Source organism: Chiloscyllium punctatum, chromosome 8 (assembly GCF_047496795.1).
Source record: "Chiloscyllium punctatum isolate Juve2018m chromosome 8, sChiPun1.3, whole genome shotgun sequence".
NCBI classification, from domain to species: domain Eukaryota; kingdom Metazoa; phylum Chordata; class Chondrichthyes; order Orectolobiformes; family Hemiscylliidae; genus Chiloscyllium; species Chiloscyllium punctatum.
This window is the reverse complement of record NC_092746.1, coordinates 83,705,487-83,729,028: the sequence shown is the minus strand read 5'-3', so window position 1 is coordinate 83,729,028 and position 23,542 is coordinate 83,705,487. Positions and strand designations below refer to the sequence as shown.

The window sequence follows — 23,542 nt, the reverse complement described above, 5'->3', positions numbered from 1 at the left end:
TTATGCCTGAAACATTGATTCTTCAGCTCCTCGGATGCTGCCTGACTGGCGCTGCTTTTCCAGCACCATACTCTTCGGCTCCCAAGTTAACAACCCCAATCAATGACCTCATAGTCAACGAGGCGAACCTGGTTTCAATCACTGCCATTTTCTAAGACAGAAGTGAAGTGGAATAAAAATTAAGTATTTGGGTTTTAGTAACGTTTTTACAATAATAACAATTAAATTTTATGCTGAAGGTTACACAATGAATGCAAGCCTTTGCAACAATAGTAAGAAGAGGAATCTCCAGGATTAGAATAGACAAGCATTTGATGGAAATCTAGAAGGTTTATAGGGGACACATATATAGAGGTGAGAAGAAATGATGTTGCACCTGATGAGCACAAAAAGGGAAAAACCATTTTCAATGAGAAAACAAAGAGCAATGTCATGGGAAATGGGGTAGGGTGAGGGGAGTGGGGAGTGGTGATTGACATTCTGGAATGTATGAAATTGTTACAATCCCAGCTGATGTTAATAATGGATGTCAGATCCCATAATAAGACCAATCTTGAGAGATCATTTGTTCAATTTTTACAGTTGGTTATTACAGTGGTTAGTCACCGAAATATATTTTTAGGAGGCTGTAGTTTGTTCTTATTATACACATAAAAACACAGTTAAATACCAACATAAACAACAATACAATGTTCAAATTATTTCCCACCATTATCTGGATACTCATTTCCAGAGAAATCTCTCTCCTATCTCAACTCTTCATTATGTTTTTTTTTACTTAACTCTTGTCTTCCTAGTTTCTTTCCCTTGGACTGCTGACACACATTTATGATTTCTTTCCAAGTCTGCTAGTATGAATCTTTTTTAACAATTCTTATATTTTTTCAGTGCTAACAACTTGAAAACTTCTCTACAAAGTCTCCCAGCTTGGAAGCTCCACAAACTAATAGTACTTCAACTAAGATGACTGGTTCCTATTGAACTAAAAGGTCTTTCTCTTCCTAAGTGAAACTGTTCTCTTCTCTGAAGTGAATGTCTGATTCTTCTATGTTGAACAGAAGTCATAAGCTAAGCCACTGACATCTGGTTTGTTTGTAACCTCAACAGTCTTAACATTCCACCCATTGACACCACAGGTATCCTGCTCGATACTTGACTGAAGTTCCTGGAAATTATCTATTTAGATCATGTTGTGGAGAAAATATAGAGAACCTCCCAGAGACGCAGAGAGTTCTTCAAGAAGTAGGTCTTTTATTTGCAAACAAAAAAGCCATGACACTGAGAAAGCTGATTCTCGAATGCCCACGAACCTCAGGGTCCGTGAATTTTTAGATTTCTTTTAATCATGTTTCTGTTAGCTTATCATCATGCCCAACTATATTAGTCAAAGCACCTCACTCTAGCTACACAATAAAGCAGTGATGTTAGTTCCCATTATCTCTCTAGTTGTACATTCTACTTGATGTTATTCTAATGTCACAGTTGGGACTCAGCTTCTACCCTGTTAGGCCTGCTCAAGATCAAGACTTTTGGAATATTGCGTGCAATTCTGGTTTCCCTCCTATCGAAAAGATGTTGTGAAACTTGAAAGGGTTCAGAAAAGATTAACAAGGATGTTGGCAGGGCTGGAGGGTTTGAGCGAGGTAAAAACAATGACTGCAGATACTGGAAACCAGATTCTGGATTAGTGGTGCTGGAAGAGCACAGCAGGCAGCATCCAAGGAGCAGCAAAATCGACGTTTTTGGCAAAAGCCCTTCATCAGGAATAAAAGCAGTGAGCCTGAAGCGTGGAGAGATAAGCTAGAAGAGGGTGGGGGTGGGGAGAAAGTAGCATAGAGTACAATGGGTGAGTGGGGGAGGGGATGAAGGTGATAGGTCAGGGAGGAGAGGGTGGAGTGGATAGGTGGAAAAGGAGATAGGCAGGTAGGACAAGTCTGGACAAATCATGGGGACAGTTACTGAGCTGGAAGTTTAGAACGAGGGTGAGGTGGGGGAAGGGGAAATGAGGAAACTGTTGAAGTCCACATTGATGCCTGGGGTTGAAGTTTTCTGAGGCGGAAAATGAGACGTTCTTCCTCCAAGCGTCTGGTGGTGTGGGAGTGGCGGTGAAGGAGGCCCAGGACTTCTATGTCCTTGGCAGAGTGGGAGGGGGAGTTGAAATGTTGGGCCACGGGGTGGTGTGGTTGATTGGTGCGGGTTATTATTGCACCATTTTTGAGTGGAATGCAAAATTTGCTTTTCTCAACTCCTCTGGCACCATCTTCAATTTCTTTTCTTAAAGAATATACTTTCCTGAGTGCAGGTATAATGAAGATTCACAAAATAGATTCCTGGAAGGAGAAGGTGTCCTACAGGCAGAAATTTAGTAGAATTTTGAGGTACGCTGTGGAGTTTAGAACAACAAGGGTAGTCTCATTAGAAACAGAGTCATAGAAATATACAGCGTGGAAACAGACCCTTCAGTCCAACTTGTCCATACTGACCAGATATCATAACCTAATCTAGTACCATTTTCCAGCACTTGGCCCATATCTTTCTAAACCCTTCCTATTCATTTACCTATTCAGATGCCTTTTAGAATGTTATAATTGTAACAGCCTCCACCACTTCCTCTAGCTGCTCATTCCATACACGCACCACCCTTTGTGTGAAAAAGTTGTCCCGTAGGTCATTTTAAAAATTTTCCCTTCTCACGCTAAACCCATAAGCCCTCTAGTTCTGGATTTTCCCCCACCCCAGGGAAAAGTCCTTGTCTATTTAATCTGTCCATGCCCCTCATGATTTTATAAATTTCTATAAGGTCACTCCTCAGCCTGTGATGCTCCAGGGAAAGCAGCCCAACCTATTCAGCCTCTCCCTGTAGCTCAATCCCTGGATTCCTTTCTTAGTAATAGATGTTTAAGGATAGTCCACATGGATTTGTGGGTGGAAAGTCATATCTGACAGATCTTTTAGAGCTTTTCGAAAAGGTAACCGAGAGGGTAGATGATGGTAGGGCACCAGATGTTCTCTGTATGGACTTTAGAAAGGCCTTTGACATGGTCCCATATGAAAGGCTAATCATGAAGGTTAGGTTACATGGGATCCAGGGAGAGCTAGCTAATTGGATTTAAACTTCACCATACATTTAAGACAGAGGTGAGGGGAATTTTTTTTTAATCTGGAGTTTGCTAATCTGTGGAATTCTTTACTGCAGAAGGCTGTAAAGGTTGGGTTATAGAGTCATAAGCATAGAAACAGATCTTAGATCCAGCCAGTCCATGTTCACCATAATCCCAAACTAAACAAGACCCACCTGCCTGCACATTATCCCTCCAAACATTTCTTATTCATGTACTTATCCAAATGTCTTTTAAACGTTGTAAGTATACCCGCATCTACCACTTCCTCTGGAAGTTCACTTCGCACGCAAAACACTCTGTCTATATAAAAATAATTGTCCATCATATCATTTTTAAATTGTTCTCCTCTTGCCTTAAAAATATGCCCCCTAGTCTTGAAATTCCCCACCCTGGGGATAAGACACCTGCCATTCACCTTATCTATATCCCTCATGATTTTATAAATGTCTTCTGCTCCAGTGGAAAAGTGTCTCACCATATCCAGTCCCTCTACATATCTCAAATCCTCTATACCCGCCACATCCTGATAAGTCTCTTCTGAACCCTCTTCAGGTTAATAATATCCTTCCTCTAACAGGGCGACCAGAACCAGACACAGTACGGCAGAAGAAGCCTTACTACAGTCTTATAAAACCTCAACATAACATCCCAAATCCTATACTCCATGGTTTGAGCAATGAAGGTAAGTGTGCTAAAAGCTTTCTTAACATTTGACACAAACTTCAAACGATTATGTACCTGAACTGCCCTCTCTCTTCTACAACACTACCCAAAGCTGTACTTTTAATTGTCTAAGTCTTGCTCTTATTTGTTATACCAAATGCAATAGCTTTAATTTATCCAAATTAAATTCAATTTGCAACTCCTTAGCCCATTGACCCAGTTGATCAAGATCTCTTTGTAATTTTAGGTACTTTTCTTCACTGCCCACTATACCACTAACCTTGGTGTCATCCGCAAACTTCCTCACCATGCCTTCCATATTCTTATCTAAGTCATTTATATAAATGATAAACAAAAGTGGGCCCAGCTGGTCCCCTTCACCATCACACTGTCTCCTGCTGTTAAGCCAATTTTGTATCCAGTTGGCAAGCTCACCTTGAATCCCATGTGATCAAACTTTACTAATCAGTCTACCATGCAGAACCTTATCAAAGGCTTTACTAAAGTCCAAGTAAACAACGTCTACTGCTCTGCCCACCTCAATTTTTCTAGTCATTTCCTCAAAAAACTCAATCAAGTTTGTGAGACATGATTTCCCTCACACAGAACCATGCTGACTATCCCTAATCATTCCTTGCATCTCCAAATGCATATCCTATCTTTCAGAATCACTTCCAACAACTTACCCACCACCGAAGTCAGACTCGCAGGTCTATAGTTATCAGGCTTATCCTTACATCCCTTCTTAAACAAAGGAACAACATTAGCCATTCTCCAGTCATCCAGCACCTCACCCATAGTTATAGATTATACAAATATTTCTGTAAAGAGCCCTCCATAATTCCTACAACATCCTGGGATACACTAAATGAGGTCTTAGCAAGTTTTGAAAAGATTTGTAGCTCAGGTTGAGGTTCTAGATGTAGGTTTGCTCACTGAGCTGGGAGGTTCATTTCCAGGTGTTTCGTCATCCTACTAGGTAACCTCTTCAATGGGCCTCAGGCGAAGTGGTATACATGATTTCTGCTTTCTATTTATATGTTTGGGTTTCTTTGGAATGGTGATGTTATTTCCTGTGGTGATGTCATTTCCTGTTCTTTTTCTCAGGGAGTGGTAGATGGGGTCTAGCTCGATGTGTTTGTTGATAGATTTCTGGTTAGATTGCCATGCTTCTAGGAATTCTCTTGCGTGTCTCTGATTGGTTTGTCCTAAGATGGATGTGTTGTTCCAGTCAATGTGGTGTCCTTCCTTACCTGTATGTAAGGATATTAGTGAGAGAGGGTCATGTTGTTTTGTGACTAGTTGGTGTTCATGTATCCTGGTGGCAAGTTTTCTGCCTGTTTGTTACAGTTGTACAACAAGCAAAACTAATGTCATTTACAAAATACCGTGCAAGAACTTAACAAACACTACATTGGACAAACAGGCAGAAAACTAACCACCAGGATACATGAACATCAACTAGCCACAAAATACAAAACTAGCCTCTCTCACTAATATCCTTACATACAGGTAAGGAAGGACACCATTTTGACTGGAACAACACATCCATCTTAGGACAAACCAATCAGAGACACGCACAAGAATTCCTAGAAGCATGGCATTCCAACCAGAACTCTATCAACAAACACATCGAACTAGACCCCATCTACCACCCCCTGAGAAAAAGAACAGAAAATGACATCACCACTGGGAATGACATCACCAACCCAAGCATATAAGTAGAAAGCAGGAATCATGTACACTGCTTCACCTGAGGCCCACTGAAGATGTTACCTAGTAGGGTAACGAAACGCCTGGAAGTGAACCTCCCAACTCAGCGAGCAAACCTACATCCAGAACCAAATGACGTGCGGGAGATTTATCCACCTTTGTTTTCTAAGACCTCCAGCACTTTCTCTTCTGTAATGTGAACTATTTTCAAAACATCAATATTTATTTCCCCATGGATCCTGCCTGACCCGCTGTGATCTCCAGGACTTTTTGTTTACATTTTATTTCCATGAGTTCTCTAGTCTCCATTTCTTTCTCCAGTAAACACCGATGCAAAATATTCATTTAATATTAACATAAAGGTGACCCCTTTCATCTTGAAGTGGCCCCACTCACTCTCTAATTGCTCTCTTGCTCTTGTAGGAATCCCCACAGTATAGAAACAGGCCATTCAGCCCATCAAGTCCACACCAACACTCCAAAAAGCATCCCCATCCAGACTCATCCCCCTACTCTGTCCCTGTAACTCTGCATTTACTATGGTTAGCACACCTAACCTACATGTCCCTGGACACTATAGGTAATTTAGCATGGCCAATCCACCTAATCTGCACACCTTTGGAGTGTGGGAGGAAACCGGTGCACCCAGCAGAAACCCACACAGATACACGGAGAACGTGCAATCTCCACACAGGCAGATGCCTGAAACTGGAATCAAACCTGCATCCCTGGTGCTGTGAAGTGCTAACCACTGAGTTACTATGCCACCTCTTATCCTTAACCTTTATTTGCCAAGTCTATCCAAATGTTCTCTTTGCCTTCCTGATCTCCACTTGACACTGCTTTACTCTTTATACTGTGCAAGAGATTCATTTAAACCCAGTTGTCAATATCTAATATACGATTCCTTTTTATTCTTGACAAGAACCTCAATATCTTTACTCCTCCATTGTTCTCTAATCCAACCAGCCTTAGCTTTCACTCTAGCAGGACCTCAATGACTCTGAACTCTCATAATCACACTTTTGAAAGCCTCCACGTATAGATCCCTTGACCTGTGAACAGTCTGCTCCAATCAAGTTTTGAAAGTTCTTGTCTCATACCATTAAAATTTGCCTTCCTTCAATTTGAAAACTTTATTTATAGATAAAGAAAATTTTCTTAGAGCTGTACAGCACAGTAACAGACCCTTTGGTCTTACACCTCCATGCCAACCAGATATTCCAAACAAATCTAGTTCCATTTGCGAGCATTCGCACCATATCCTTCTAAACCCTTCCTACTGATACACCCATACAGATGCCTTTTAAATGTTGTGCACATTTAACAGTTTTTTCACCATCCAAACCTTTAACATTATGGTAGTTTTGAAAATTAAAATCCCCTTGCAAACTTATTATTCTTGCATATATCTATGATCTCCTAATATTTGTTCCTCAATTTCCCTCTGACTATTGGGGGGTCTATAGTATGATCTCCAGGTGATCACTTTTTAAAATTTCTAATTTCAACCATATATTTTCAGCAACATCTTCTCTCGTTACAGCAGTAATGTTTCCCTTAAATATTTGAATATATTTATATGATTAATCAATAAGGGAATGGGGATTATGGGGATAAAGCAGGAAAATGGAGTTGAGGATGTAATGTGCATTGACTCTCAAAAAGCATTTGATAAAGTGCTTGTCAGGAGAGTTGAAAGTTCATGGAATAAAAAGGGATAATGGGAGCATTGGTAAAAAGTTAGATAATGGGACCATAAGAAATAAGAACAGAAGTAAGCCGTTTAGCCTCTCAAACCGGCTCTGCCATCCAATAGGACCAAGGTAGACAAGCAGAAGGCTGGAAGAACACGGCAAGCCAGGCAGTATCAGGAAGTGGAGAAGTCAACATTCCAGTTGTAACCCTTCTTCAGGACTGGGCATTGGTGTAAGGGGAGCTGCAGATAAAGGGGGGGGTGTGTGGAATGATGAGGTAGAGATATGTGAACACAGGTAGAGGGTACGACCTGATTGATCGATGGGAGGAATGAATCCTGTTGGTGGCTGGAAGGGAGGGTCGATCGGAGGAATGGAATGGAAGGAAGGGGGAGGGGCTGGGAAGGGAGTCGGGAGATGGGAAGGAAGGTTTTTTGAAATTGGAGAATTCAATGTTGAGTCCTCTGGACTGTAGGCTGCCCAAGCGGAAGATTGGGTATTGTTCTTCCAATTTGCAGTCTAATTCATTGTGGCAATGGAGGAGGTCAAGGACCATGCTTAAAGGTACAGCAAGTCATTAGAGATGGAAATGGAATGTTGGCCTTTATTGAAAGGGGCTGTAGTATATAAATAAGGAGGTCTTGTTACAACGTACAGAGCTCTGGTGAATCCACACCTAGAGTATTGCGTATGTTTTTGGTCTCCTTATTTAAGAAAGGATACACGTGCATTGGAAGCAGTTCAGAAAAGCTTCCCTACAATGAAGGGATGAAGTTAAAACCACACAACACCAAGTTATAGTCCAACAGGTTTATTTGGAAGTGCTAGCTTTCAAAGCACTGCTTCTTCATCAACCACCTGATAAAGAAGCAGCATTTTGAATGCCAGTGCATCCGAATAAACCTGTATAAAGTGGAAAGGTGGCACGGTGGCACAGTGGTTAGCACTGCTGCTTCACAGCACCAGAGACCCGGGTTCAATTCCCGCCTCAGGCGACTGACTGTGTGGAGTTTGCATATTCTCCCCGTGTCTGCGTGGGTTTCCTCCGGGTGCTCCGGTTTCCACCCACAGTCCAAAGATGTGCAGGTCAGGTGAATTGGCCATGCTAAATTGCCCGTAGTGTTAGGTAAGGGGTAGATGTAGGGGTATGGGTGGGTTGCGCTTCGGCGGGGCGGTGTGGACTTGTTGGGCCGAAGGGCCTGTTTCCACACTGTAAGTAATCTAATCTAGGACCTCCAAGAAGATACCTGATGAAGAAGCAGTGCTTCGAAAGCTAGTGCTTCCAAATAAACCTGTTGGACTATAACCTGATGTTGAGTGATTTTTAACTTTGTCCGCCCAGTCCAACACCGGCACCTCCAAATCCTGGGATGAAGGAATTGTCTTTTTAAAAAAAGATTGAGCAGGTTGTACTTATACTCTTTGCAGTTCAGATTAATGAGAGGTAATCATTTTGAAACAAAGGATCCTGAGAGACTTGACAGGATGAATGCTGAAAGGATCTTTCCACTTTATACAGGAATCTAGAACCCGGGAGGCACAGATTAAAAAGAAGGGATCTCTCATTTAAGATAGAAATTTGGAGGAATTTCTGTTTTCAGAGTCTTATTAATCTTTGGAACTCTCCAAGTCTACCGAACAGTAGAGGCTGGTCATTGAGTGTACTCAAGGCTGAGTTAAGCAAAGTTTTGATCCACAATCAAGGCAATGTTTATGAAGAACAAGTGGGTCAACTGAGCAGCTATGATCCTATTAAATGGCAAAGTAGGTTTGAAAGGCAAATGGTCTACTCCAATTTCTTGTTTTTAAACAGGATCTTCACTAGTTACCTGAACTATTCCACCTGATATTCCACATTCTAGTCATGCTGAGTAAACGTGTTTCCCTTGAATATCCTGTTGATGTATTCATTTTTACCATATTACATTTATTGCTCCACTTCTGCTGTGCCCCACAAAGTGGAACCCTTTTCTTCACGATATTAAACCCTGCCATAGCACTAACAATTTCTATTATATGACCCTTTAGAGAAAAGTGTCTCAACCTGTTGAACCTTTCCTCATAAATCTAATCTCTCTGCTTTGTTATCATTCCAGTGTGTTTTTTTTTGCATTTTCCATCCCTCTATATCCCTTTTTCATAATATAAGGAACAGCGCTGTTTACAGAACCTCAAGTGTGGTCTAACCAAATTTCAATGTCAATCAAAGATGGCATCTGTTTTTCAATTCTATCCCTCTAGAAATGAGCATGAGCATTTTGTATGCACTTTTCTATGATCCTATTAATCTACATCTCTCCTTTCATTGATTTGTGGTATTGTATTCTCAGGTGTTTTTACTACTCTACACATTTTAGACCTACCTTCCCAAGGAGCAATTCGTCTCTTCATTTATCTTATCAAAATTGTGTCACCTCACATTTAACTATATTGAAGTACATTTATTAATTCCACATCCATTCTGCAAGGTTCTTTCTGTGTTCTTTCTCTGTTCCCTACAGTATTAAGTAATGTCCAATTTGGTGACTATCAATTTAAAAATAGTACTTCTAATTCACAAGTTTTATGTGTTCATATAAATGGTGAACAGTCATGGACCCTGAGTGTGATTGTTTTAGAACACTACTCAGTGACTTTTGCAAGCCTGATTGATTAATACAGTGCTTGTATCAACCATTATTTAAAGACAGTATGTACAGAGTTGGAATAAAAATGGATGGATAATTAATCTTGCAAAGACTCCAAAATAAAATTGACTTTCTCCAGTGAATTTGAGGAGACTTGTCTCTGTTATATTGGTTATTAATATTACCTTGCCTTTCAAGGCCATTCTTTTTGATTAAATTCGCTAAGGCAGAGAGACAATAAGGAACTAATTCACTTTGTATAGATAAATCAAAAGATTTAATCATATTAACTTACCTTTGCTTATATAATAGTATTATATGGATTTTATGGGAGATGTACCACAATTTAAAACCTTTAAATTACTACTGGTATTGATCCACCAGCAGCATAACTGGGTCTTGAGGCAGGGTAGGCTGGAAAAGCTACCTATCATGCAGAAGATATACTGTATGCTATAATATTATTTTTATGCCTGTGACTTTGAAAAAGTTCATAACTAGGGAAGAATGGTGTAATTCAGCTACCTGTTAAGAGCTAATTTAAAGCCATATTGGATCATAGAAAATTCCACCAATAATACAAGAAAATATGTGTAGAACAGCTGTTTGCAATACTTCAGAAAAGGAAAAATTGCATATGATAACATTTGTATTCTACAATATTCTTAGTGTTTTATAGTTTAATTGTCTATAATTAACCTATGAATACTAATTATTTGTTTTATTTGTATCATCATAATCTGGATCTGCTGCCATGATTTTTCAATAAACCATATTCGACCTGTCTATCCATCTGCCCATCTGCTTGGCTAGAGATGTGCATGCTTGAAACTTTGGAAATTCCACAGCATGGGCTTTGGTAGATGAAGGTATATCTACCAACTAATGAATTTACAAGAGATTTGCCTGCGAAGAATGCAGAATTTGGGGGTGGGACGAGATTTTGTAGCACAGAAGGTGACTCCACAGAAAGAGAGGTGTGAGACTATGAATGCAGTTAAATGATTTTACAGAGAAATGTGAAGTCAAGAGAGTTGGCTAATTTTCTTCAAATAACACTGCAGAATTCTTTATTCTTGTGAGCTATGTATTTTCTCATAAGGAAAAACACTGCGTCTGTCAATACAGTCTTCTAGTAATGCACTAAAACCTCAGCCAGAATTTTGTGCTGTTTATTATGGTTGCACTTTAAATGGCAACTTCTGACTCAGATAAAGTTGCTACCAATTTAATTGAATTTAGCATTTCCTTACTTCAATGTGTTTTGCCAACTAGAGAATTCATTCATTAAAATAGAAGAAGAACTGTTTGAAAGTACAGCCTGTCTTGGTGTTACAGAAAACCTGCCACTTGTTTAGGCCGTATAATTCTGGGTAATATATGGTCAATAGGGGAATCAAGAGTTATGGGGAAAGGACAGGAACGTGGGCGTGAGGAATGTCTGATCAGCCATGATCCTATTGAATGGCGGAGTGGGCTCAAGGGGCTGAACGCCCTAATCCTGATCCTATTTCTTATGGTTTTATGTTAGTCAGCTGGCATTATGAGGTATAATAAATTTTACTCCCCAACAATTGTGTAACAATCTTTCTGCACAAGCTAGATAAATGGGTAGTTTAGTAAGAAGCAGTGCAATTGCAAACAATGATTTCAAATGAAATGTGCATGTTTATTAATGCTAACAAATGTTCTTGTACATTTGAAGGTAAAATTGATGTGAACTTGTAACCAGGAATGCAGATGTTTGCTTTGACCTATATTGGGGTAATTTGATTTTTATTGCTTTGAAAATTTTATTTGGAATCAGTAGGATTCAGGTTATTTAGAACATAAATTCCGTCTGTGTAAATGCTAAACTTGTATATTGTTGGCAAAGACTGTTCATTTGCTCATGAGTGACACAGTGATTCATCCCTGTAACAGAATCTGCTTTAAAAAACAGATGCATTCATGTGTGGGAATTAATGAGAGGAAAATCTGTTTGTCAGATCATTTTGGTTTTTTTGTGAGATTGCCCTTCCATCCTTGGGGACTTCACCCAAATAGCAAAGAGCTATTTGTAACTTCAACATTCAGATCTCTCACAACAGCATTTGTGTCTACTGTATGAAAGATTGTACAATATGTTCAAAAGTGATTTCTGTCAGTGAATTGGCAAGCATGATGGGAATTCAAAATTGTAGCCAAAGTATGTGATTCTATTGTTCTAAAGATGGTTTTCTTTTAAATATATAAATTAAATAAAATAAGGTTTCTGGTGCAGTCTGACAACCTATTAAATTAATATGGCCTTTTGCATGTTGTCACAGAATTAGGTCTGTAAATCTGACCATGGAACTAAAGTAAGTACGCACAACAACAGCTTCACAACAGCACACCCCTTGGGTGTGGTGAGGTGTAAGCATCCTTGTATAAGTGAAGTCCCAAATGCATTTGAAAGAAGCTTGGAGCACAGTAAACAGGAGTAGAAGCAAAAAAAGAGGAGATAACCAAAGGTGTGAGCAAACAATAGCTCTTAAATGAAGCAAGAGTATAAACGGTAAAATTCCATATTCTAGAAACATGATAGATGAAGATTTTGCCATTGATTTATGCTATAAAAGAAATCAAGATACATGATGTGATTGACGAAAATTAAAGGTCACTGGAACAAGACTGAAAAGGGACATTCTGAAAAAAGGTCAGAGATTTTAGAGTAAGTGTATTGGCGAGTGGATTAATTGATAAAATATGGCAAGATCAAAGATGATCAGATTGAAAAAAAAATGTAAGGGGAGGATTGTGAACAGCGAGGATTTATGTAAGGTGGAGCTACAGAGTTTCAGAAGGACCTAGCAAAAGTAAGAGTTTTGTTGGTTGTGGAGATGAAGGATTGGCAATGTTAGAGGTAGAAGTAATATTTTAATAATAGAAGCTGATGTAGGCTTTCAAGTTTGACTGTGAAATTAACGATGGAGTAGTAGCCCTGATGAAGGGCTTATGCCTGAAACGTCGATTCTCCTGCTCCATGGATGCTGCCTGACCTGCTGCGCTTTACCAGCAACACATTTTTCAGATGGAGTAGTAGGAGTCGTGTAAGGATATCGAGTGACATAAGACCATAGAAATAGAAACAGGAATGGGCCATTTTGGTCCCTTGAGCCTGCTCCACATTCAATATGGTCATTGTTGATCCAACATTCCTCATGTCCACTTTCCTGTTTTTTCACCATAACCCTTCATTCTCCTACTGATCAGGAATCCATCTATCTCATCCATAAATATACATGAGGACTATTCCCCCATAGCTGTCTGTGGACACGAGTTCCAAAGATTCTCATCCTTCTGAGAGAAGAGAGAAAACATTTCAGCAATGAATTTTCTGCTGTGTTAAGCTATCTTATCTATCTTCAATCCTGCACACTGCTTCATAACTGAGTGACTAGATCAGCAGAAAAATGTTGAGAATATAGGTAGGACCAATTGAGATAACTGAAGTGTGTCATTGGAAGCTGAGCCCAAATGAACACCCAACTTATCTGATCAAGAAAGGGATATACACAAAAAAAGGAATGTTCTTAAGATTATAATTTGAAATAGTGACTGAATGAAACTGTTGATCTGAATAAAGTACGGTCAAGGTATGGTTTGTTACTAGACTTTGGGTATCCCATTTGGAGTTCACTGTCTAGCATTATGAAGATATTAGCCCAATCATCTTTGGATGTACATTTAAGAAAGTCAAGACAAGTTGATTTTATTGCAATTACAGTAAGTACTTAAATACCATAACAAACAATCAAGATTAAATATTGATTTAAATATTATTTAAATATTACTTTAGTATTGCAACATTTTATTGAGCATTGATAAAAAGCAGTCTTCTATATTTGTGTTATTTAGAAACAGTCTGTAGAAGTTCATTGTGACTGAGTCAAAGCTTTGAGCAAATGCCATTTGCCACATAGTTCAGTACACTGCAGTGGTTCAAGAAGAACCTCTCTTAGTTTAATTAGGATTGGGCAATAAATGTGGCCTTGGTGATGATGCCCATATCCTGAGAAAAATGTTCACTTGCGTCCTTGTGGACACTTGCTAAGTAATGGCTTGGACATGTATCCGTTTTAGTTACCGTATCTATGACAGGCATCCAGGTATGTATCCAGTCACCACTGTGTGAGAGTTTATACTAAACAATATTTTCCAACATGCATGCCTTACTGCATTCTGTAAATTTGCTATAACATAAAGCTTCTTGTTTGTGAGGGTGTGTTTCATAGCCCAGAGCAGGTACAAAAAATCCAGATCTTTTCATGCAGCAGTCTTCTCTGTGATATTTGATAGCTTGTTTTATTCAGGGGATGAGTTTGTTTCTAATCTAAGCTCCATAGATCCAGCCCCCAGGAGTGGAATGTTGATAAGATAGTGCAAGTTCTGAATAGTTCTCCCATGGTAAAATTGAAAGCTCTCATTTTGAAGCCTCAAAAATATGTATCACTGAACTTAGTTGAAGATCCTTATTTCAGCATTAGTCTATCTCCTGCATTTGAGATTCTGTTACATTAGCCATTTTCAAGTCTTCTGGAACCCTTCCTGATTCTGATGATTGCTGAAAGATCTCCTCAGCTGTTTCCTTCATAATCATGGGGTGTAGTCCATTTGGTCCAGGTTATTTATCCACCTTTGGACGTTTCAACTTCCCCAGCACTTTTTCCTAAGTGATGGCCACTACACATGCGCCGACTCGCTTGTCCATGAATCTTCATTATAAGTCCCTCAGCTGCTGTCTCTCCTGCAGAGCCTACAATGATATCACCTGTCAGCTTCAAGACATGGAGACTGGTAACTCTATGACCCAAACTCATTGTAACACGCAATATTAAAGAATTTAATCAAATTACACAACAAAGCATAGAAGGAAAAGTAACCTTGTTAGCACTCACAGCACCAGTGGCCTGGGCTCGATTCCAGCTTTGGGTGGGGTTGCACGTTCTCTCCGTGTCTGCGTGGGTTTCCTCCAGCAGCTCCGGTTTCTAGCCACAGTCCAAAGACTTGCAGGCTTTGTGGATTAGCTATGGTACATGTGGGTTATGGGACTAGAGTTGGGTGGGTCTTGCTGGCAGCTCTTTGGAAGGTTTGCAGACTCAATGGGCTTAATGGCCTCTTTCTGCACTGTAAGAATCCTAAGAACCTGCCCCATTTACAGTCAGACAACCAGCTCATTAATGAAAAGGCTTTTGCATTCAATTAACCATGCAAAACTTCAATTTGCAGAACAGGCAATCATTAAGCAAACTAGTGCAAGTATATAAGAACGTTTTAAAAACAGTTTGAGATTCTTGAGAGTACAGATTTAGGCCTTTCGGTGATCTTTGGCTTCTGCCTCACTTCACTACTGGAATCTACTAGAAGAAACAAATACGAAGATAAATATCTGCAACTACCAGTACAATAGAATTGCAACTGGCATTACAAGATTCAGTAATAGATGAACAATGCAGTGTATGATTTTAGAAATGTTTGTACATTCTATTGATACAAATTATAATGCCATTGCTGACCAAGATCAATACTAATATCAAATTGCTGAAAATATTCTGTACTTAAATTAAAACTATACCTTGTGTAGGGTGTCACTTGAAGTGTTATGTATGTATGGGATGTTCTGAGTGATATCAGTAATCACTGTGTTCAATTAACCATGCAATATGTTCCTTACTTGATTGTAACTAGACAAGCAAAGCTGGCACCACCATATGGATCTTGCATAAAACCAAACAATTTGCTTATTAGCTGCCAAGTGTACCAATCTAGACATAAGATTACTAGAAATCAAAACCGTCAAATTATTCGAAGTTCTACCGTTGTCTGTTGCTTTCTTTGCCTATCTCCCTGCAATTACAATTATAAACAATAATAAGAAATAATATTTAACATTACTTTAATTTGTAAATATAAGCATTTTATATTGACATTAATTTCTTTAAATTCTGCCACTTTCTAAATGCCAAAGAACTCCTCTATCGTCTTAGGACTTTTGACTCCTCTATTTCTGAAGCTGGTATCCTTGTGACTTTGCACATTTCTCACTTGGGCCTTGTGTTACCACTCCTCCCTAGTGTTTTTTTTGTGTGTCCCATGTGATTCATGTTGCCATGGAGATGACCTTTTGTTTGGCTTACAAGGTTTTTTGAAGATACCACTGAACTTCACAGACAAAGCAGACTGCAACAACTTTAGGGAAAAAAAAGCAAATATGGAGACAGCTGCTATGTAGTCTTAGCCACACAAAAGACAGATGGGTTAGTGAACTTGGACTGAAGAGAACAAGGTCAAGAGGACTTGAATGAGGCTGGACGATTCACCTGGCTTTCGCCAAAGGGAGGAATCTCCATCTTGCAGCTGTCACCATGGGCAGCATGGGGATTAGAAGTCATTTATCTTTTAAAGTAAAAGGGAAACCAGTCATCAAGAGCAGAGAACATCTCTAGATTACTGAAAGTGGATAAAGAGTGGAGCTGGAAACAGCACAACAGGTCAAGCAGCATCCAAGGAGAAGGGGGGTCAATGTTTCAGGTTGGAACCTTTCATCATTGCTAAGAATCCAGTAATCACTTAAGGAGCGGATAAAGTGTAATTGAGGTGAAGTTAGTCATTTTACAAGTTAAATGAGGAACTTTGCTGTAGTTTAGATTTCAAATTGTTTACTAAAACAGCATTGAGCCAATGTTGCTTTTCATTTAAATTATTAAAGGAAAATAGTGCAGATGCTGGAATTCCTGAATTAACTAGGAAGTGGTGGAAACCCTCCACGTCGGTGGAAAGAGAAAGTTAAGGGTTTGAGTTAAATATGACATTTTATTTGGCATTCTTGCATTTTGTGTCTTCTGTCACATATCTGGCATGTGGTCCTGATAAGCGATAATTTCCAACCATTAAACATTAAGACTTTCTTAAAACTCACCTTTTTCACCAAGCATTTGGTTACTCACTCCAAATCTTCTCCTTTGGCGCTCCAGCCATTTATTTCTGATTGTACTTTGCAATTTTTAAGATTTCTTTTGAGAATTTAGAGATATATTTACATAAGCTATTTGAACTTTACCAACATTTGAGCTTCCTGTTGCAACATCAGATGAAGTCACCTTCTGACTTTATCGACTGAGTCCAACACCATCATCTCCACATAGTAAATAAGTTGATAAGATGTAGGAGCAGAATTGGGCAAATCAGCTCATTAAGTCTGCTTTGCCATTTGATCATGGCTGATATGTTCCACAATTCCATTCTCCTGCTTATTTCGCCGAACCTTTGATTGCCTTACTAATCAACTACACTCAACAACTTGGCAATGATTTCCACAGATTCACCACTCTCTAGCTCAGGAAATGTGGTGAAAATGTAATTAAAGGCCTCCAAATTACCATTTTATTCACTATCTATATCTGTACGATAGCACTGGGCAGACTTTCTACCTATATTTGGGCAATACTAAAATGTGTGCAAATGTCAGAACATTGGAAAATTATGTAGAATTAAATGAAGTCAGACGATGGGAATGAAATTATCTCTGCTCTCATTTAGAATTAATAAATGTGGAGGGTTTATTTTTGTAGGTAGGTTTAGCATCAAGCATGGTTAAGACTTCTCTGAATTGGGGGTCTCTTTAGAGTGGGTGCAACCTCCAGCCTTATTCAAGTTCTTGTGATCTTGTTCACTTTGGTTCAAGTGCAGGATCCCAGCTATCTTCTGCGTGGCAAATAATACATACCATCTGAATGAATGAATGCAATATTTTATGGTTTGTCTCTACATCTGCTTTTCTCTCAAGTTCTTACTGTCTGTTTAAGGTGCCTTATGCACGCGAGGTAGCAGTACTAACCACTGAGTCACTGTGCCATCCTGGACCTCACTGCATTAAATAGTGATACAAGCAGGAACCCTCGAGACAGTTCAGAACTATTCAGATGAACACTTGAAACTCCATAGCATACAAGGCTGTGGGTCAAATGCTGGAAAATGGGATTAGAATAGATAGATGTTTAATGACCAGAACAGACATGATGGACTGAAGGCCTATTACTTCCTATGAGCTTCTGATTAATGAATGGTGCCTACAGAAGCAAATACCTTCAGATTTAAGTACCCCATATGAATTCATGGGGAATTAAGAACGAAACCTGAGTGAATGGTAGAATGGACACTGTGATCACCCTGACAGAGTGGACACTGTGATCACCCTGACAGAGTGGACACTGTGATCACCCTGACAGAGTGGACACTGTGATCACCCTGACAGAGTGGACACTGTGATCACCCTGACAGAGTGGACACTGTGATCACCCTGACAGAGTGGACACTGTGATCACCCTGACAGAGTGGACACTGTGATCACCCTGACAGAGTGGACACTGTGATCACCCTGACAGAGTGGACACTGTGATCACCCTGACAGAGTGGACACTGTGATCACCCTGACAGAGTGGACACTGTGATCACCCTGACAGAGTGGACACTGTGATCACCCTGACAGAGTGGACACTGTGATCACCCTGACAGAGTGGACACTGTGATCACCCTGACAGAGTGGACACTGTGATCACCCTGACAGAGTGGACACTGTGATCACCCTGACAGAGTGGACACTGTGATCACCCTGACAGAGTGGACACTGTGATCACCCTGACAGAGTGGACACTGTGATCACCCTGACAGAGTGGACACTGTGATCACCCTGACAGAGTGGACACTGTGATCACCCTGACAGAGTGGACACTGTGATCACCCTGACAGAGTGGACACTGTGATCACCCTGACAGAGTGGACACTGTGATCACCCTGACAGAGTGGACACTGTGATCACCCTGACAGAGTGGACACTGTGATCACCCTGACAGAGTGGACACTGTGATCACCCTGACAGAGTGGACACTGTGATCACCCTGACAGAGTGGACACTGTGATCACCCTGACAGAGTGGACACTGATCTTAAGTCGAAGGAGTATATTTTAGTAATTATTCTCATTTGCAGTGAAGTTTGTTTTGTTTAATAAAGATGAAATTTAGTGGTATAGTTCTGTTTGTTAAAATGTGGTGTTCATATTTGAATATTAACTGTTCCTAACTCAGTCGAGGGACAACGTGCTGTGATAGAGTTACTGTGCTAAATTATAATGTAGCAGTATGTGTTAGGCTTAATTAATTTCCTGCTCTTTCTCTGTTCTGTTTTTGCATGATCAAAAAAAATTGAGTATAATTTACTGTATATGGCTGAAAAGAATACTATATATGGCAGAAAAGATGCCTTTCTTACTGTCCCTCTTTCACTATACAGTAAGACAATAATATAATACAATGCAGCATAGGAACAGACCCAATAAACCTGCACCAATTCCTACTCTTAATTTAGACCTGTTACTTATTGCCCATGCACAGTTTCTAGCCCTCCGTTCACCTCCTGTTCACGTAGCCTTAAACATTGCTAATGTGCTTGCTTCCATAATGTCCACTGGCAGTGCATTCCAGACACACACAACCCTCTGTGTGGAAAACTTGCCACGCACTTCTCCCCTAAATATTCCTTCTCTCACCTTGTACTTGTTCCCTCTTGTAGTTACCTTTCCACTCGGGGAGTGGGGTGGGGGGGGTGGAAAAGCTTCTGACTAGCCACCCTATCTCTGCCTCTAATAATTTTGTAGACCGCTATAGCTCACCCCTCAGCCTCCGTCTTTCCAGTGTAAACAGTCTGAGTTCACCCAACCTCTTCACTATTATAACCCTTTGTGTGAGTATGTGTGTGTGTAGCATTGTCAGGATCAATGTAATATAATTGGCATTGGTTGCAATGGGAATTATAAGTGGATATGCAAGTCCGTTTGTCATATTTTTACAGTTTGGAAATTGATTTTGAAAAGAAAGTGAATATAAGTGAGCAGTCATTTTCAAAAAAAAGAGCTGTTTGTTTATCACATCTGAGACATCTCAAAGCAGATTGTACATGCTGAATTACTTTCGAGCATATGACTGTTATGTAAACAAATACGGTAGCAGCCTTCAAAGACTCTGCAAATAATAGGACGTTGATGACCAGTTAACCAGTTTTCTTTGTTGGTGGACAATTGTCAAATGGGACTCTGTCATGTTCAAAAAATGCCCAAGGGAGTATAACGATCACAGCATACAGAAAATGCCACTTGTAAACACTGTTGAGAAATAGATTTTGTTTGGCTGTAGATACTGTAGAGTTTACAGTCTCTCATGGGATCTTATCTGCTGTCTGTGATGGTCCTTTAAAAGAGATACTCAATTAATTTGACACTTCTACTTTGCTCCACAGCCCTGCATTTATTTCCTTTTCAAGTGTCTTCCAGTTCTCTTTTGAAAGTTCATGTTGTGAAACCATTCAGCCCAATCCATTCAAAACTAATCAACATGCCTTCTGTCATAACATCTAACTTTTTAAAAGTAATATCAATATTGTCCCTCCAATAGTCCGGCCTCACTATGTAAAATACTGATACCTGAACCATCTACTCTCATTCCTCTGAGAGTCTGAACTTAATGTTCTAGGAGAAAGTGAGGACTCATTCCTGATGAAGGGCTTATGCCCGAAACATGCTCCTCAGATGCTGCCTGACCTGCTGTGCTTTTCCAGCACCACACTCTTGACTCTAAATTTAATGTCACTTCCTCTTTTGTTATTTCTCAGACCATGATAAGCAGCTTCTTAGGATTCCACTATCAATAATGTGATGGCTCTTAAATATCTTAGTAAGATCTATACTCACAATGAGATTGATAACCTAATGTTGCTTATGAGAGAGGTGGCACCTTGTCCAGTAACATTATGTCCATGCTGTAAGTTGTGGCTAGATTGTACTACTTGTGATACTCCAATGGGAATGGAGCAATGCCCTCTACAAGCTCAATATTGCAGCCCTTGATGTGGATACCATCCCTTCACTGTAGAGCTCCAAATTAAATTTGTATTACTTATCTCACCATACAGGGTATCTGATAGAGGTGTATATGATTGAAGAGCATAGATTGGATGACATTTTTGTTATTAGCAGAGGGGTCAATAACCAGGGACACAGTTTTAAGTTTGAGTAGAACACAAAGAGGAGAATTGAGAATATGTTTCATGTGGTGGGTGTCTGGAACTCACTGCCTGAAAGGGTGGTTGTATCAGAAATATATGCAAAATTTAAGCTGTAATTAGATATTCAATTCCACAGTTGTAGCCTCCAATGCGATGGGCCAAAAATTGGAAAATGGGATTAGCGTAACCAGATCTTTGACCTATGTGAATACAAAGGGCTGAATCGCCTCCTGTGCTGTAAACATCTATGAGTCTAACCGCAGGCCCATTAACGGAATGTCAGTAATAGGTAAAATAATAGAATCTATTGTAAAGGATGCAATTACTGGAAACTTAGAAAGTATAATCTGATTGTTTCAGAATTAACATGGACTTTTAAAAGTAAACTCATGCTTGACAAACTTTGTAAGAGTTTTGTTTTGAGGATATTGTTAGCCGAATACATATAAGGGCAAACCAGTGGATATGCTATCTTGAGCCCAGCTGTTCACAATCTGTAATGATCTCAAGATGATTTTGATGAGGAATGAAGTGCAAAATTTTGTGGATAAATTATATCAGATCCCCCAGAAAACAGTGACCATAATATGGTAGAATTTAGCATTCAGTTTGAGAAAGAGTAACTTGTGCTAATTTTAAATTGGGATAATTGCGAAGAAATCAGCGCCAAGCTAGTTAGAGTGGATTGGGAACGGGGTTTAGTAGCAAAGATAGTTGGACAATGGCAGACATTTCAGAAGTTGGCTCATGGCTCACTACAAAGATACATTCCAGTGGGAAATAAGGATTCTAGACTGGTGATAAATCAGTCATTGATAAACAGGAAATTAAGCATAGCATGAATTTGAAAGAAAAAAAAACAGAAATTGGACAAAAATCTGTTGTGAGCTAGAGGATTGGAAAAGTTTTAAAAACCTTAAGTCCAACCTGTCTCTGCCAACCATGATCCCAAAATAAACTTGTGCCACTTGCCTGCATTTGGCCTGTATTCCTCTAAATCCCTCCTATTCATGTACTCCTCTAAATGTCTTTTAAATACTAGAACTGTACTTGCATCCACCACTTCTTCTGGTAATTCATTCCATGTCCTAATCACACTATGTAAAAAGATTATCCCTCATATCCTTTTTAAAACTTTCTCCTCTCACCGTAAAAATATGCCTAGTTGTGAACTCAACCACCCAAGGGAAAAGACCTTTGCTATTCACCTTATCTATGCCCCTCATGATTTTAGAAACCTATGTAAGGTCACCCCTTAGTCTCTGATGCTCCAGGGAAATTATAGAACCTTAGTGAGACTGTACCTTTAGTGTACCTTTAGTTGTTCTCTTTCTTGAAGAAGGATGAACTTTCCAAAAGGGAGTGAGCAGAGATTCACCACACCGATATCTGGGATGTCGGCATTTTCTTATCAGGAGGGAGTGAGGAGACTTCAGTTGAATTCTCAAGTTTTGAAATCTGAATGTGATTTCATTATAAAATTATTATAATACATGACAGGACAGATCTAGATGGGATGTTTCCCCTTGCTGGTGAGTCTATAAATATGGAGTGTAATCTCCTGAATAAGGGCTAGGCCCTGAAATTGAGAAGTTCAGAGGATTGTGAATCTTCGGAATTCTGTGTCCCAGCAAGTTATAGAGGCTCACTCCTTGAGTATGTTCAAGATACAGATGGATAGATTTTGAGATACTGTTGGCACCAAGGTACATGTAGATGGCATGAGAAAATGACATTGAGGTGAATGATCATCCATAATCTAGAATGGCAGAGCAGGTTCAAGAGGCCAGATGGCCTGGACGTGCTCCATCTCCCCATGTTGTCTAGAATATAACATGAGAAATATAAGGAAGTCAGTCCTTCAGGTTTTTTCTCCTGTTCAATAAAATCATTGCTGACCTTCTAGGCACACCTTCCCTCACTATGTCCATGTAACTAGTTTTCTTTACTTAAAAATGAATTGAATTCACTTGACAAGTGACCATCAAAAGGTCTCTGAGGTAGGAAATTCAAAGATTTACAACATCTTGCATGAACAATCTTCTCTCCATTGCCATAATCTTATTCTCAGCTTGTAATCTCAGTTCTTGACTCCTCAACTCACAAAAACATCATTCCAATTTCTACTATGTGAAGCCTTGTAAAAATATTCTTATAAACATTAGAGAATATAGTCTGAGATTATTTGATCTTATCATCTGAGAAATGTCTCTAATAAATGTGTTCTTTCTATAACAATTGTTTTCTCTTCTCGAAGGGCTCTTGTGGTGCAGTGGTAGTGTCCCTACCTCTGAGCCAGGAGACCCGAATTAGAGATCTCCCTGCTCCAGCAGTGCACAGCTACATCTCTGAACAGGTTAATTAGAAAATATCTATCCTGTTTTGGATGTGGAGACCAGTTTGAAACAGTTTTGGGCATATGTCAATTTTGAATCCTGATCATTATCCTAATTTACAAGTCACAGAGATGTACAGCATGGAAACAGACCCTTCAGTCCAACCCGTCCATGCCGACCACAATCTAAGATATAAAAGAGACCTAAGGGGCAACTTTTTCACGCAGAGTGTGGTACGTGTATGGAATGAGCTGCCAAGGAGGCTGGTACAATTGTAACATTTAAGAGGCATTTGGATGGGTA

The 23,542-nt window shown here is 39.6% G+C and overlaps 1 protein-coding gene across 3 annotated transcripts in view; it reads left to right on the top strand.

The window, feature by feature from the left end:
* The window catches only part of pip4k2aa (phosphatidylinositol-5-phosphate 4-kinase, type II, alpha a), a 244,273-nt gene that overhangs the window by 46,849 nt on the left and 173,882 nt on the right, over positions 1–23,542 (top strand). Inside the window, exon 1 of one of the 3 annotated variants that reach the window (XM_072575967.1) lies at positions 3,785–3,804. The exons of the other annotated variants lie outside the window; for them this stretch is intronic. Coding sequence (XP_072432068.1) covers positions 3,799–3,804 — 6 coding nt within the window. The 5' untranslated portion in view covers positions 3,785–3,798. Of the gene's footprint in view, positions 1–3,784; positions 3,805–23,542 lie in introns of those variants that run through there. 3 annotated transcript variants of the gene reach the window in all.